The sequence below is a fragment of the Mobula hypostoma genome, chromosome 10, assembly GCF_963921235.1.
Source record: "Mobula hypostoma chromosome 10, sMobHyp1.1, whole genome shotgun sequence".
In the NCBI taxonomy this organism is placed as follows: Eukaryota; Metazoa; Chordata; class Chondrichthyes; order Myliobatiformes; family Myliobatidae; genus Mobula; species Mobula hypostoma.
In genome coordinates, this window is record NC_086106.1 from 17,961,721 (window position 1) to 17,977,791 (window position 16,071).

At 55.5% G+C, this 16,071-nt stretch overlaps 1 protein-coding gene across 1 annotated transcript; it reads right to left on the reverse strand.

Moving 5' to 3' along the window:
• Window positions 1-526: 526 nt before the first annotated feature.
• Window positions 527-11,262, reverse strand: slc22a17 (solute carrier family 22 member 17). The gene is made up of 10 exons (XM_063060109.1): window positions 11,016-11,262; window positions 8,494-8,984; window positions 7,920-8,023; window positions 7,666-7,820; window positions 6,912-7,077; window positions 6,142-6,287; window positions 5,633-5,741; window positions 3,116-3,339; window positions 2,800-2,911; window positions 527-1,264 (listed from the first exon to the last, which is right to left on the reverse strand). Exons 2-10 carry the CDS (start codon window positions 8,863-8,865, stop codon window positions 988-990), a joined length of 1,665 nt encoding a protein of 554 aa, XP_062916179.1. The 5' UTR covers window positions 8,866-8,984; window positions 11,016-11,262; the 3' UTR covers window positions 527-987.
• Between the last annotated feature and the right edge of the window lie 4,809 nt (window positions 11,263-16,071).

Below are 16,071 nucleotides of genomic sequence, written 5' to 3' on the forward strand. Positions count from 1 at the left end.
GTCATACTGAACCATTTAAACTGCCTACAGCCCTTCGTTCCCCTCCCATACATGTACCCACCCAAACTTCTGCTAAACAGTGAAATCCAGCTCGCATGCACCGTTTTGCACTGGGAGCTTGTTCCACACGCTCTTGATCCTCTCTCAGATCTCCCTCCCAGCCTCTGCCTCTCCAGAGAGAATCAGCCAATTTTGTCCGACCTTCCCTTGCGGCTCGTGCCCTCCAATTAACCTCCCCATAGCCCCCGCAGCCTGAAAAAGAGTACGAGGCTCCTGACAGAAACCTGTCGTCTGCCACAGAGCAGACAGCTGGCTCTCCAGCTGCAGATTTGCCTCCAAGGAGCTGTGGACTCGGATCCCAAGACACCAGATCTCCAGCAGTATGCCTTAAGACATGGGAGCAGAATTTGGTCCTTGTGTTGTGGCCTCCCCTATGCTCCCTGCCTCCTGCTTCCCCCGCCACTGTCTATCCCTTACAACTCAATGCACACACAACATTTAGTTTTAAATATATATATATATTTGTAACTGTGACATGAGTAACACGATTGTTAAACATGGGTATGGTCAGAGAGAAAGAGGACGTTCCATCGTGTGTACTTGATGTTCTGGTCTTCCACCTGCTACAGGGAAGGAGGGTCAGGTTAGGTGTCGAGGCTCGGCTGCAGAGCAAAGGATGAGTTGGGGGGAAGGTCAGAGGGTGGGGTATTGGATGAGGGAGGGTTTGGGGACCAGGAAGCAAGGCCAGAGCGTGTCACTAGGTCGTGGGGTGGGGTGAGGTTCAGGGGTCAGGCTGAGCGGTGGGGGGGGGGTTTGGGGAGCAGGAAGCAAGGCCAGAGCGTGTCACTAGGTCGTGGGGTGAGGTGAGGTTCAGGGGTCAGGCTGAGCTGTGGGGTGTTGGATGAGCGGTGGGGGGGGGGGTTTGGGGAGCAGGAAGCAAGGCCGGAGTGTGTCAATGGGTCATGAGGTGAGGTTGAGGGGTCGGGGTCAGATGGTGGGGTTGGGGGCAGCCAGCAGAGGTACGTTGTCACGAGGCCGCTGGAGGAAGGAGGGCCGCCGGCAGAGTTCGCCCTGCTGCAGGCTGTCGGGAAGTGGCTTGCGTTTGGTCTCGGGCAGCAGCAGAATGCAAAGGCAGCCGAGCAGGGCCAGCGAGGCCAGCAGAACGTGGTGCAAGAAGTAAGCCCGGCTGCCCTGCAGCTCCAACAGCAACCGGCTCAGCCTCGGCAGCCATGACAGGCCCAGGACCACGCCCAGGCCCAGGCCCCTGCAAAAGAGACAAAGATGCTAGACAAGGGTTGATCCAAGAGAGAGAGAGAGAAGGGTGGAAACAGGAAAAGGATGATCCCACCGTCAGGCTGGGCTGCTGAAACAATGAGGGAGGAGATCCAACTGGCAAGGTGCGGAGACCAGAGACCCTAGACCGCACAGGAAGAGTCCATGGAGACCAGAGACCCTAGATTGCACAGGAAGAGTCCATGGAGACCAGAGACCCTAGACCGCACAGGAAGAGTCCATGGAGACCAGAGACCCTAGACCGCACAGGAAGAGTCCATGGAGACCAGAGACCCTAGATTGCACAGGAAGAGTCAATGGAGACCAGAGACCCTAGACCGCACAGGAAGAGTCCATGGAGACCAGAGACCCTAGACCGCACAGGAAGAGTCCATGGAGACCAGAGACCCTAGATTGCACAGGAAGAGTCCAGGGGGACCGGAGACCCTAGATTGCACAGGAAGAGTCCAGGGGGACCAGAGACCCTAGATGCACAGGAAGAGCCCATGGGGACCAGAGACCCTAGATTGCACAGGAAAAGCCCATGGGGACCAGAGACCCTAGATTGCACAGGAAGAGCCCATGGGAACCAGAGACCCTAGATTGCACGGGAAAAGCCCAGGGGGACCAGAGACCCTAGATTGCACGGGAAGAGTCCAGGGGGACCAGAGACCTTAGATTGCACGGGAAGAGTCCAGGGGGACCAGAGACCCTAGATTGCACGGGAAAAGCCCATGGGGACCAGAGACCCTAGATTGCACGGGAAGAGTCCAGGGGGACCAGACACCCTAGATTGCACAGGAAGAGCCCATGGGGACCAGAGACCCTAGATTGCACAGGAAGAGTCCAGGGGGACCAGAGACCCTAGATTGCACAGGAAGAGTCCAGGGGGACCAGAGACCCTAGATTACACAGGAAGAGTCCAGGGGGACCAGAGACCCTAGATTGCACAGGAAGAGCCCATGGGAACCAGCGACCCTAGGTTGCACAGGAAGAACCCATGGGGACCAGAGACCCTAGATTGCACAGGAAGAGTCCAGGGGGACCAGAGACCCTAGATTGCACAGGAAGAGTCCAGGGGGACCAGAGACCCTAGATTGCACAGGAAGAGCCCATGGGAACTGGAGACCCTAGATTGCACAGGAAGAGTCCAGGGGGACCAGAGACCCTAGATTGCACAGGAAGAGCCCATGGGGACCAGAGACCCTAGATTGCACAGGAAGAGTCCATGGGGACCAGAGACCCTAGATTGCACAAGAAGAGTCCAGGGGGACCAGAGACCCTAGATTGCACAGGAAGAGCCCATGGGGACCAGAGACCCTAGATTGCACAGGAAGAGCCCATGGGGACCAGAGACCCTAGATTGCACAGGAAGAGTCCATGGGGACCGGAAACCCTAGATTGCACAGGAAGAGTCCATGGGGACCGGAAACCCTAGATTGCACAGGAAGAGTTCAGGGGGACCAGAGACTCGGGACCGCACAGGAAGGTCCCGAGGGAATGGGAGACCCATTGGAGGTGGCTCACCTGATGAGAGTGGGAATGACCTCGGAGGAGAAGAAGATGCTGAGTGTTCCCACGGCGCGGGAGGAGAATAAACCCAGTGAGCAGAATATCAGGATGGTCACATCGTTCAGGTCTGAGGGAGGGAGGGGCAGAAAGTGGAGAGGTAATTCACAACAGCTTTAACATCAACAAAACTTCCGAAAGTTTCTGTGGGAGGGAGAGAGGGTCGCCGTGAAGGGAGTGTGAGTTGTCGAGTGAAGGAGGGAAGCAGGGTCGCCAAGGAATGAGGAACAATGCCGTGGGAGGGGACGGGAGGTGGTGAGGCGTCTCCACTCACATTCAGAGAGCCCGAGGAGGATGAGGGAGGCAAGGCCGGTCAGTGTCATACTCAGCAGCAAGATGCCCCTGCGCCCACACCGGTCAACGGTAGCGCACAGGAAGAGGCACGCCAGGCCCCCGGCCCCGGCTGACAACAGATACATCACGGAGAAGCTCGGCCTGGAGCCCAGGACGCTGTTTCGGAAAGTTCCGTAGCAATGCTGGATCCCGTGTCCGATAAACCTGCAAAAGTGGGATTGGGATCAACGGTTCTGGAAACACAGTGGGGAAAGTCCTATGTAAACATGTCACATTACCCTATCCACAGTGTGAAATTGCTATGTAAACATGTCACGTTACCCTATCCACAGTGGGAAACTCCTGTGTAAACATATCACGTTACCCTATCCACAGTGGGAAACTCCTGTGTAAACATGTCACGTTACCCTATCCACAGTGTGAAATTGCTATGTAAACATGTCACGTTACCCTATCCACAGTGTGAAATTGCTATGTAAACATGTCACGTTACCCTATCCACAGTGTGAAACTCCTGTGTAAACGTGTCACGTTACCCTATCCACAGTGGGAAACTCCTGTGTAAACGTGTCACGTTACCCTATCCACAGTGTGAAATTGCTATGTAAACATGTCACGTTACCCTATCCACAGTGTGAAGTTGCTATGTAAACATGTCACGTTACCCTATCCACAGTGGGAAAGTGATATGTAAACATGTCACATTTTCAAAATTTCAAAATATACTTTATTCAAAAAGAAAATTATATACAATAAACCATTCAATAACTTTCCATCCTTTACATACGTTTCCACTATAATCTGTACATATCCATACTTATGGCCACCCACGTGGCAATACGTTGGTTCAGCTTACCACATCATTATTGAGGGGTATACTTCCCACCCCCCGACCCCTCCCACTCCCACGGGTGGGGAAACCTATACTGTGGTCCTTCCCCACCGTCCCTTGCGGTGGCTGCACCGAGTTTCAGTGCGTCCCTCAGCACGTACTCCTGCAGCCGAGAATGTGCCAGTCGGCAGCATTCTCCCACGGACATCTCCATGTGCTGGTAGATCATCAAGTTTCGGGCAGACCAAAGAGCGTCTTTCACCGAGTTGATGATCTGCCAGCAGCACCGGATGTTGATCTCCGTGTGCGTCCCCGGGAACAGCCCGTAGATCAGAGAGTCCTCTGTTACGCAGCTGCTGGGGATGAAACGTGACACTAGCCCGTCCATCCTCCTCCACACCCTCTTTGCGAACTAATAGTGTGCAAAGAGGTGGGTCACAGACTCCTCCTCACTGCAGTCCTCCCGTGGGCAGTGGGGTGCGGAGACGACGTTCCGGGCGTACAGGAGGGCTCTGACTAGGAGGGCCCCTCTCACCGCCAGCCAGGCGAGATCTTTGTGCCCGTTGGTGAGATCTGGTGATGAGGCATTTTGCCAGATGAACTGGACAGTCTGCTCAGGGAACCACCCCACTGTGTCCATCACGTCCTTCTCCTGCAGTGCCTGCAGGACACTACGTGCCGACCACTGCCTGATGGCCCTGTGGTCAAAGGCGTTCTCCTGGAAGAACTTTGCTACGTAGGACAGGTATGCCGGCAACGACCAGCTGACTGGGGCGTTGCGCGGGAGTGGGGCCAGACACATCCTTCGTAGCCAGGGCGACAGGTAGATCCTGGGCACATAGTGGTACTTGGTGCCCACATACCTGGGTTCTACACACAACCTGATGCAGCCACACACGAAGCTGGCCATCAGGGTGAGGGCGACATTGGGGACGTTCTTGCCCCCATTGTCCAGGGACTTGTGCTTTACCCCACCCACAGTGGGAAATTGCTATGTAAACATGTCACATTACCCCATCCACAGTGGGAAATTGCTATGTAAACGTGTCACATTACCCCATCCACAGTGGGAAATTGCTATGTAAACGTGTCACATTACCCCACCCACAGTGGGAAATTGCTATGTAAACGTGTCACGTTACCCCATCCACAGTGGGAAATTGCTATGTAAACATATCACATTACCCCATCCACAGTGGGAAATTGCTATGTAAACATGTCACATTACCCCATCCACAGTGGGACACTCCTATGTAAACGTGTCACATTACCCCACCCACAGTGGGAAATTGCTATGTAAACATATCACATTACACCATCCACAGTGGGAAACTCCTATGTAAATGTGTCACATTACCCCACCCACAGTGGGAAATTGCTATGTAAACGTGTCACATTACCCCACCCACAGTGGGAAATTGCTATGTAAACGTGTCACGTTACCCTATCCACAGTGGGAAACTCCTATGTAAACATGTCACATTACCCATCCACAGGGGGTAAGTGCTATGTAATCACATTCCACTCCCCCGACAACCTTTAATGGAGATCAGGGTATACATCAAGGAACCAGACTCCGGCAGATGATTACAGGGATCATGCCTCTCCGCAGCCCTTCCCCTCCCCTCACAATCAGCACCGATATCAAACACGGTAACGACTTACGCAGTGAAGCCCAGGATTAGGATATTTTTCCAAATGTTTCTGCATTTCAGGAGCTTGCAGAGGGTCTCCCGCTCTGACTCGTGATTCCCGGGATAGGAGGAATCCAGATCTGAAAGACCAGGAGGGAGGGAGAGAGGGTGAAGACCATCACTATCAGTACAAGAACCACACCATGCACCGTTCCCGTCCCCCTGTCCACACTGGGAACGCCATTCCTGAATCCCCATCCAATCTGGAGCACTGTTCCTGTATACCTCTCCTGCTGGGGGTGTAGTTCCCGTCTTCCTGCAGGGCTGTAGACATCGGTCCCATCTCCCCGTCTCCCTGTCACATCAGGAACGCAGTTCCCCCATCTCCTCGTGTCCCTCGAATGCCGAGATCGCCACCCCCATCTCCCTCTCACGCTGGGTATGCCGTTGGCAACTCGCCACCTCCCTGCCCCGCTGGGGGTGCCGCTCCTGTCTCCCCGTCCCCCCCGGAGCGCCGTCTCGGCCCCGGGCTTTCCTCACCAGTGAAGGAGGACTCCAGCTCCAGAGGCTCCCGATCCTCCCTGGGCCGGTTCCGCTCCAGGATCCGTCCCAATGCAGCCCTGGCCTCCGGCACGCGTCCCGTCGACAAGAGCCAGCGCAAGGACTCCGGCAGGACCTGCGGACAGCTTCGGGACAGCGGCACGTCAGGGGTCGTTAACAGAGGAGGGGTGTTTGGGGGTCGTAGCCGAGGAGGGAGGGAGGGTCAGTGGGTTGTTGCTGGGACGTCTGGGGTGAGGGTCGGTGGGACTTGCCAGCGAGTCGTCACGAGGGTATCGGGGTCAGAGGTTCATCGCTGGGGGTCAGTAGGCTATCGCCGGGGTGTCAGGCTCAAGGGTTGTCGCTGGGGGTAAGAAGGTCGTTGCCAGAGCGATAGGGCCATTGACAGAGTCCCAGGGATCAGCAGGTCATCACTGGGTTGTCAGGGTCAAGGGGTCATCACTGGCGTACTAGGGATCAGGAAGTGATTGCCGAAGTGCTGGGGTTAGGAGGTCAATGGCAGTGCGCCGGAAGTCGAGGTCGCCAATGGGTTGCCAGGGCTCAGGGGTCGCTGGTGGGCTGCTAGGGGTCAGGGGTTGTCGGCGGGTTGCCAGTGTTCAGGGGTCTCTGGTGGGCTGCTAGGGGTCAGGGGTTGTCGGCGAGTTGCCAGGGGTCAGGGGTTGTCAGCAAGTTGCCAGGAATCAGGGGTTGTCGGTGGGTTGCCAGGGGTCAGCAGGTCATCGCCAGTTTGCCAGGGATCAGGGGTCACTCACCAGAAGCCCAAGAAGAGGCCGAGGGGGGCGGTGATGACCCCTTGGAAGAGCCTCCAGTCCCGGCAGCCCACGGCCAGGCCCAGCAGCAGGAACTCCCCCCCCACCAGGAACAGGCCAGAGACCATGGAGACTGGCAGCCGGTGAGGGGGGTCGCAGACCTCCAACCCTGGGAGGGGCAAATGGGAGAGAGAGGGTCAGTTGGTCACCCCCAGGATACCCACCATGTCCCAGAGCTCCTGAGAGGCGATGGAAGCCTCACTCCCCGTCCCACTCCCTCTGCACACAAACCATCTAGTTATCCAGCTTCCCCGGAGTGGGTTACAGCCTGGGATCTGATCCAGGGGTTCAGGGTTTTATATATAGAATAACAGATCCCTGGGAGTGGGTTACAGGCTGGGATCTGATCCAGGTGTTCAGGGTTTATATATAGAATAACAGATCCCTGGGAGTGGGTTACAGGCTGGGATCTGATCCAGGGGTTCAGGGTTTATATATAGAATAACAGATCCCTGGGAGTGGGTTACAGGCTGGGATCTGATCCAGGGGTTCGGGGGGTTTATATATAGAATGACAGATCCCTAGGAGTGGGTTACAGTCTGGGATCAGATCCAGGATTTTGGTGGTTGATGTATAGAATGACATACCTCCCCTACATTGCTCCATTCTCTGCTGCCCCCCCACCCTGCCCTCCCTCCTCAGTCCGTCCCCCCCACCCTGCCCTCCCTTCCTCCCTCCCCAGTCCTGCCCCACTCACGGATGAGGTAGAGAGAGAGTAGGAGGCCGGCAACTGCGGATCCCTGGAAGAAGCGAGCCAGGGTAAAGACAGGGAGGCTGGGGGCAACAGACACCAGGGTCCCAAAGAGGATGGAGAGGCTCACGGACAGGAGGCAGGAGATTCTTCGTCCCAACCTGGAGGGGGGAGAGAGGAGGTGAGTAACTGAGGGGCGGGGGGGGGAGTCAAAATGGAGAGAGCGGTGGAGAGTCCCAGAGTACAGCCGGGACACTTACCAATCCGCCAGGTAACCCAGCAGCAGGAAGCCTGCCAGGCAGCCCAGGACGAAACAAATCTCCTCCACTGACGACTTCCAGGACGAATCGCAGACCAAGTCCCACTGCGGAAGGTAAGGGCGGGAGAGAGGGGGGGAACGGTCGGGGAGAGAGGGGTGGAGATGGCAAGTTAGAGGAGAGAGAGCGCGTGACCCACACAAACCGGAGAGGGGGCGGTATCGGACGCCCGCTCGGCGATCGGATGTGGGAGAGGAGATAAGACGGGGGTTCGTTGTAAGGAGGGCGGTGATGAGGGAGAAAGGAAACAGGGCAGAAGGGGATGCTGAGGAAGGAGAGAAGGAGGGAGGGGAGGGTGGTGCTGAAGGAGAGGGAGAGGGATTGATAGTTACGGGAAGGGATGGAGGGAGTAGGGGACAGGAAAGGAGTGAGGAAGTGGGTAGAGTGAGGACAGTGGAGAGGAGGGGAGAGACAGAGACGGTGACACTCACTGGGGAGCAAGGGAGGAAGGGACAGGAGGTGAGAGGGGAGAGAGGGTAGGGATGCAGCGAGGGAGGAGAGGGATCACTCCGCCTACCTGGGTGATGATATTGGTATTCAGACCCTCTGAGGACTGGTACTTCCAACCATACGGACAGGGGCGATGGTCGCTAGTGTTGAGTTGGCAGGAGTCCTCACCCTCGGCTGCCTCGCCCTCAACCTCACCCTCCCTCCGGCAGCGATGGGCCGGCACCAGGGTGAGGAAGGACCCTGAGAGGAGGGCAAAGGCCAGAGGGGGCAGGGGGAGCCAGGTCAGGACACAGACCAGCCGTTGGTGTCGGCCAAAGCCCCCCATCAGCGCCTCGAAGCCCCCCAGCCGTGAGACCATCCCCCCAAACGGCTCCTGGGGGGTGGGGGACTGACAGGGTGGGGCAGAGTCTGGGTCGGCCAGCACCCCCTCACCCTCCATCGCCCAGCGAGGGGGAGGGGAGGGGTCTGAGATCCTGGGGAGGGGGAGGAACTGTGGAATGGCACACCAGTTCACGATCCTGACTCCAAGACAGAAGGTCGGTGGGAGGGGCAGGGTCTCTAAAGAGAGAGAGAGAAGAGGGGGAGGGAGTCAGTGACATTACCCCGTCCCATCCTGTCTCACACAGACTGAAACTCCCTCTGCACCGTCCCATCCCAGGGTCAGACAGAGTGAAACTCTCTCCACACTGTCCCATCACACACTCCCGGGGTCAGACACAGAGTGAATCTCCCTCCACACCGTCCCATCACACACTCCCGGGGTCAGACACAGAGTGAATCTCCCTCCACACCGTCCCATCACACACTCCCGGGGTCAGACACAGAGTGAGGCTCCCTCCACACTGTCCCATCACACACTCTCGGGGTCAGACACAGAGTGAAACTCCCTCCACACCGTCCTGTCACACAATCCCGGGGTCAGACACAGAGTGAATCTCCCTCCACACCGTCCCATCACACACTCCCGGGGTCAGACACAGAGTGAATCTCCCTCCACACCGTCCCATCACCCACTCCCGGGGTCAGACACAGAGTGAATCTCCCTCCACACCGTCCCATCACACACTCCCGGGGTCAGACACAGAGTGAATCTCCCTCCACATCGTCCCATCACACACTCCCGGGGTCAGACACAGGGTGAATCTCCCTCCACACCGTCCCATCACACACTCCCGGGGTCAGACACAGAGTGAATCTCCCTCCACACCGTCCCATCACACACTCCTGGAGTCAGACACAGAGTGAATCTCCCTCCACACCGTCCCATCACACACTCCCGGGGTCAGACACAGAGTGAATCTCCCTCCACACCGTCCCATCACACACTCCCGGGGTCAGACACAGAGTGAAACTCCCTCCACACCGTCCCATCACACACTCCCGGGGTCAGACACAGAGTGAAACTCCCTCCACACCGTCCCATCACCCACTCCCGGGGTCAGACACAGAGTGAAACTCCCTCCACACCGTCCCATCACACACTCCCGGGGTCAGACACAGAGTGAAACTCCCTCCACAACGTCCCATCACACACTCCCGGGGTCAGACACAGAGTGAAACTCCCTCCACACCGTCCCATCACCCACTCCCGGGGTCAGACACAGAGTGAAACTCCCTCCACACCGTCCCATCACACACTCCCGGGGTCAGACACAGAGTGAAACTCCCTCCACACCGTCCCATCACACACTCCCGGGGTCAGACACAGAGTGAAACTCCCTCCACACCGTCCCATCACCCACTCCCGGGGTCAGACACAGAGTGAAACTCCCTCCACACCGTCCCATCACACACTCCCGGGGTCAGACACAGAGTGAAACTCCCTCCACAACGTCCCATCACACACTCCCGGGGTCAGACACAGAGTGAAACTCCCTCCACACCGTCCCATCACCCACTCCCGGGGTCAGACACAGAGTGAAACTCCCTCCACACCGTCCCATCACACACTCCCGGGGTCAGACACAGAGTGAAACTCTCTCTATATCCATGCATCCTCCCCCTTTGTGACCCTGTGTGATGCATTTAGAGAAGTGTCTGGGGTGGTGTGCCATCCATCTCTCTCCCTGTCTGACCGTATCTGTCCCCCCTGAATGTGTCAGACTCCCCCACCACCACCACCCGACACCCCCTCACCCACCACCTTTGTTCTTCCCACTGGCTTTGCTCTCTCCAGTTCTTCGTTTTCCCCTTCATACCTGATCATTTCAAAGTGTTTCCCCCTTTCTCTTGATAAACCAATCCCTCTCTCCCTCCATCTCCCTTCCTCCCTCCCTCACCCTCTGTCCATCTTCCCCCCTCCCTCTCTCCCTCACTCTCTGTCCATCTCCCTCCCTCCCTCCCTCACCCTCTGTCCATCTTCCCCCCTCCCTCTCTCCCTCACTCTCTGTCCATCTCCCTCCCTCCCTCCCTCACCCTCTGTCCATCTTCCCCCCTCCCTCTCTCCCTCACTCTTTGTCCATCTCCCTCCCTCTCTCCCTCACCCTGTCCATCTCCAACCCTCCCTCCCTCCCTCTCCCTCTTCCCCGAACCTTCTCTGCTGCCTGCTATCTCGATCTCCACCTCCCCGCCCCTTTCACCCCCCGGTACCGGTCGGTCTGTCCCCGCCGCCGGGACTCGGCCTCCCTGTCCGGCACCTCCACCCGGTTCCGGAGTCGGTCCTGGACGCAGTCCCGGTCCCGGTATTGATCCGGATCCCGATTCCGATGTCGGTCCTGAACCCAATCCCAGTCCCGGTCCCGGTATTGATCCTGATCCCGATCCCGATCCCGGTGCCGGTCTCTCCTCCCTCCCTCCTTCCGTCTCCCGGAATAAAAGACGACGTCTGACCCGGCGTCGGAAGCAGTTAAAGGGCAGGATCCTTAAAGGGGAAGATTGGCGAGGGGAGGGAGAGGGGAGGGAGAGGAGCGGGGAGGGAGAGGGGAGGGAGAGGGGAGGGAGAGGAGAGGGGAGGGAGAGGGGAGGGAGAGGGGAGGGAGGGAGAGGGGAGGGAGAGGGGAAGGAGAGGAGAGGGGAGGGAGAGGGGAGGGAGAGGAGAGGGAGAGGAGAGGGGAGGGAGAGGGGAGGGAGAGGGGAGGGAGAGGAAAGGGGAGGGAGAGGAAAGGAAGAGGGAGAGGGGATGAGGGGAGACAGGAGAGGGGGAAGGGAAAAGGAGGAGAAATGAGGGAAGGAGAGGGGAGGACAGAGGGAAGGGGTGAAGGATGGGGAGAGAGGAGAGAGATGAGGGAAAAAGGGAGAGGGATGAGGGAGAGAAGATTGGAAGAAGGAGAGGGGAGGACAGAGGGAAGGGGTAGGGGATAGGGAGAGAGGAGAGGGATGAGGGGAGAGGGAGAAGGAGAGTTGGGTTAATGAAGGGAGTGAGAAAGGCGAGAAGGAGTGTGGATAGGAGGGAGGTTTAGGATGGAAGGGGTGGTGAGAGGGAAGGGAAAGGTAGTTGGAGAGGGTGTCCTTCTATCTCACTTTCTCCCTCCCTCTCTCTGCCTGCCTGCCGCCCTCCCTGGCTGGTGGGGGACGGGCTGGGATCGTGTCAGTGAGGATCCACGGGGAGCAGTCACTAGGTGATCAGATTTTTAAACCATTCCCAGGCTCTCCCCCCTACCCACCCCCTCGAACTCATCCTGTCCATGTGGGGGAGGGAGTTCTCGGGTTAATGGGGGAATGGCTGCCCTATTCCACAGTGGGACGGTGCGGGCCTGGGAGGGGGGTCCTGTGGGTGGTTGCATTCCCTTGACCACCCCCCCACCCTTCGACCCAGTGCTTCCTAAACCCAGAGACTTTACTGTGCTCACCACTGACCCACAGTGCCACCCTGTGTCCGAGAGTCCACACTGCAACATGACTGTTTACATAGGAAAATTAGTCAATTGGGGAATTATCAAGTTTATTGTAGTCAGGGGCACACATACCCGGGGATAAGTACGTGAAAAAAACTCTTTCCACCAGCAACAAATTACAAACATAAATTATGTTCAAATTAACATAAATTATGCATATGTTCATATAAATTATACATAATTTAATATAATTTATGCACAAATTAACTTGTTTACAACAGAACAATTCATGAATGGTAGTGAAGGTTGCTGTAAGTGACAACAGGACATGGACAAGATGCAGAACTGAGCTGACAAATGGCACGTGAAGTTCAATCCCTCAAAATTGCAGCGCAACTTGAAAAGGTGGTGAAGAAGGCGCGTGGTGTGTTGACCTTCATTAGTCGGGGGAATGAGTTCAAGATATGACAGGGGTAAACTTTGCCAAGCTGTTGTCATTCCACAACATGAGCCTCCGGAAGATCCTCCGTGTTTCCTGGCCAGGAAAGATCTCGGACCGCGCCCTGCTCCCTCAGTGTCACCGAGAGGACATGGCCACAGTCTCCATGGGGAAACGTCGGAGGTGGATTGGGAATGTGATGAGGGGAGAGGTGAGCTGTGTCGTCAGGACAGCACTTCATTGGCCCCGTGAAGGGCGAAGGAAACACGGGAGACTAAAGACAGCCTGGCACCATGCCACAGAGGCAGAAATGAGGACCCTGGCCCACACAGAGAAGATGGCCAAGGACAGACCAAGATGGAGGACCCACGTTGCTGCCCCAAACAGGCATTTTGATGATGGATGAGCTGCTGCAGCTTTAGAAACCGGGTTAGACCACACGTGGAGTGTTGTGGTCACCTCATTCCAGAGGGGGTGCGGAGGATATTAACCAGGATACTGCCTGGACTAAAGAATGTGTCTTAAGAAATTGGGTTAAGCAAACTAGGTCTTTTCTCTTTGGAGTGAAGGGAGAACACAAGAAATAGGAGCGGGAGTCGGCCATCTGGCCCATCAAGACTGCTCCACCATTCAATAAGATCATGGCTGATCTGGCCATGGACTCATCTCCACCTACCTGCCTTTTCCCCATAACCCTTAATTCCCCTACTATGCAAGAAAAAAGAGATAAGGGATGACTTGATAAAGGCGTATGAGATAATAAAACACATAGATAGAGCGGACAGCCAGCACCTTTGTACCAGAGCAGCGTTGGTTACTACAAGTGGACATCCCTCGTAGGTGGGTGCAGGGAAATTTAAGTGAGATGGCAGAGAGTGGTGGGTCTCTGGAATGGACTACCAGGTGTACTGGTAGGGGCTGAAGCATTAAGGACGCATGGAGGGTTATGAGCTGTGTAGGGGGGAAGGGTGAGATTGACCATGGACTAGGTTTACAAATGGAGGGTTATGAGCTGTGTAGGGGGGAAGGGTGAGATTGACCATGGACTAGGTTTACAAATGGAGGGTTATGAGCTGTGTAGGGGGGAAGGGTGAGATTGACCATGGACTAGGTTTACAAATGGAGGGTTATGAGCTGTGTAGGGGGGAAGAGTGAGATTGACCATGGACTAGGTTTACAAATGGAGGGTTATGAGCTGTGTAGGGGGGAAGGGTGAGATTGACCATGGACTAGGTTTACAAATGGAGGGTTATGAGCTGTGTAGGGGGGAAGGGTGAGATTGACCATGGACTAGGTTTACAAATGGAGGGTTATGAGCTGTGTAGGGGGGAAGGGTGAGATTGACCATGGACTAGGTTTACAAATGGAGGGTTATGAGCTGTGTAGGGGGGAAAGGTGAGATTGACCATGGACTAGGTTTACAAATGGAGGGTTATGAGCTGTGTAGGAGGGAAGGGGCAGATTGACCATGGACTAGGTTCACAAATGGAGGGTTATGAGCCGTGTAGGAGGGAAGGGTTGGATTGACCATGGACTAGGTTCACAAATGGAGGGTTATGAGCTGTGTAGGAGGGAAGGGGCAGATTGACCATGGACTAGGTTCACAAATGGAGGGTTATGAGCTGTGTAGGGGGGAAGGGTTGGATTGACCATGGACTAGGTTTACAAATGGAGGGTTATGAGCTGTGTAGGGGGAAGGGTGAGATTGACCATGGACTAGGTTTACAAATGGAGGGTTATGAGCTGTGTAGGGGGGAAGGGTGAGATTGACCATGGACTAGGTTCACAAATGGAGGGTTATGAGCTGTGTAGGAGGGAAGGGTTGGATTGACCATGGACTAGGTTTACAAATGGAGGGTTATGAGCTGTGTAGGGGGGAAGGGTTGGATTGACCATGGACTAGGTTCACAAATGGAGGGTTATGAGCTGTGTAGGGGGGAAGGGTGAGATTGACCATGGACTAGGTTTACAAATGGAGGGTTATGAGCTGTGTAGGAGGGAAGGGTTGGATTGACCATGGACTAGGTTTACAAATGGAGGGTTATGAGCTGTGTAGGAGGGAAGGGGCAGATTGACCATGGACTAGGTTCACAAATGGGGGGTTATGAGCTGTGTAGGAGGGAAGGGCCAGATTGACCTGGACTAGGTTTACAAATGGAGGGTTATGAGCTGTGTAGGAGGGAAGGGTTGGATTGACCATGGACTAGGTTTACAAATGGAGGGTTATGAGCTGTGTAGGAGGGAAGGGGCAGATTGACCATGGACTAGGTTCACAAATGGAGGGTTATGAGCTGTGTAGGAGGGAAGGGCCAGATTGACCATGGACTAGGTTTACAAATGGAGGGTTATGAGCTGTGTAGGGGGAAAGGGTGAGATTGACCATGGACTAGGTTTACAAATGGAGGGTTATGAGCTGTGTAGGAGGGAAGGGTTGGATTGACCATGGACTAGGTTTACAAATGGAGGGTTATGAGCTGTGTAGGAGGGAAGGGGCAGATTGACCATGGACTAGGTTCACAAATGGAGGGTTATGAGCTGTGTAGGAGGGAAGGGCCAGATTGACCATGGACTAGGTTTACAAATGGAGGGTTATGAGCTGTGTAGGGGGGAAGGGTGAGATTGACCATGGACTAGGTTCACAAATGGAGGGTTATGAGCTGTGTAGGAGGGAAGGGGCAGATTGACCATGGACTAGGATTACATTGGTCATTACAACACCATGAGCTCTGCTCCATTGGTAGTTTGAGGAGGTTTGGTATGCCACCAAGACTCTTGCTTGGTATGGAGGCTTCAACGCATGGGACCGCAAGAGGTTGCAGAGGGTTTTCGTTCTACTTCACTCCATCACCGGCACAACACTCCCCAACGTCAAGGGCATCTTTAAGACGCTTCATTTTTGGGAGACCACCGTCAGTGTGGATCAGTCACGTCTCCTCCTCGCTGACAATCAACACCGGTGCACCTCAAGCATGCGTGCCTGGCCCACTGCTCTGCTCGTGACTGTGTGGCGAGGCGTCCCTAGGTTCTGTTGTTGGCTGATTCTCGGACAGTGACAAGGGTCCATACAGGAGTGGGGTAGATCAGCTGTTTGAGTGGTGTTGCAACAACTAGCCCGCACTCAACACCGGGGCATCCAGGAGTGCGGTAGAACAAGGAGATCTGGGAATACAGGTCCGTAACTTGTTGAAAGTGGCATCACAGGTCATAAAGAAACCTGTTGGCACATTGGCCTCCATAAATCAATATATTGAGTACAAACGATGGGCTGTTGAAGTTGTATCAGACATTGGTGAGGCCTAATTTGGAGTACTGTGTGCAGTTTTGGTCACCTACCTACAGGAAAGATGCAAATAAGGTTGAAAGAGTCCAGAGAAAATTGACAAGAGTTATGCCAGGTCTGGAGGACCTGAGTTGTGTGGAAAGATTGAATAGG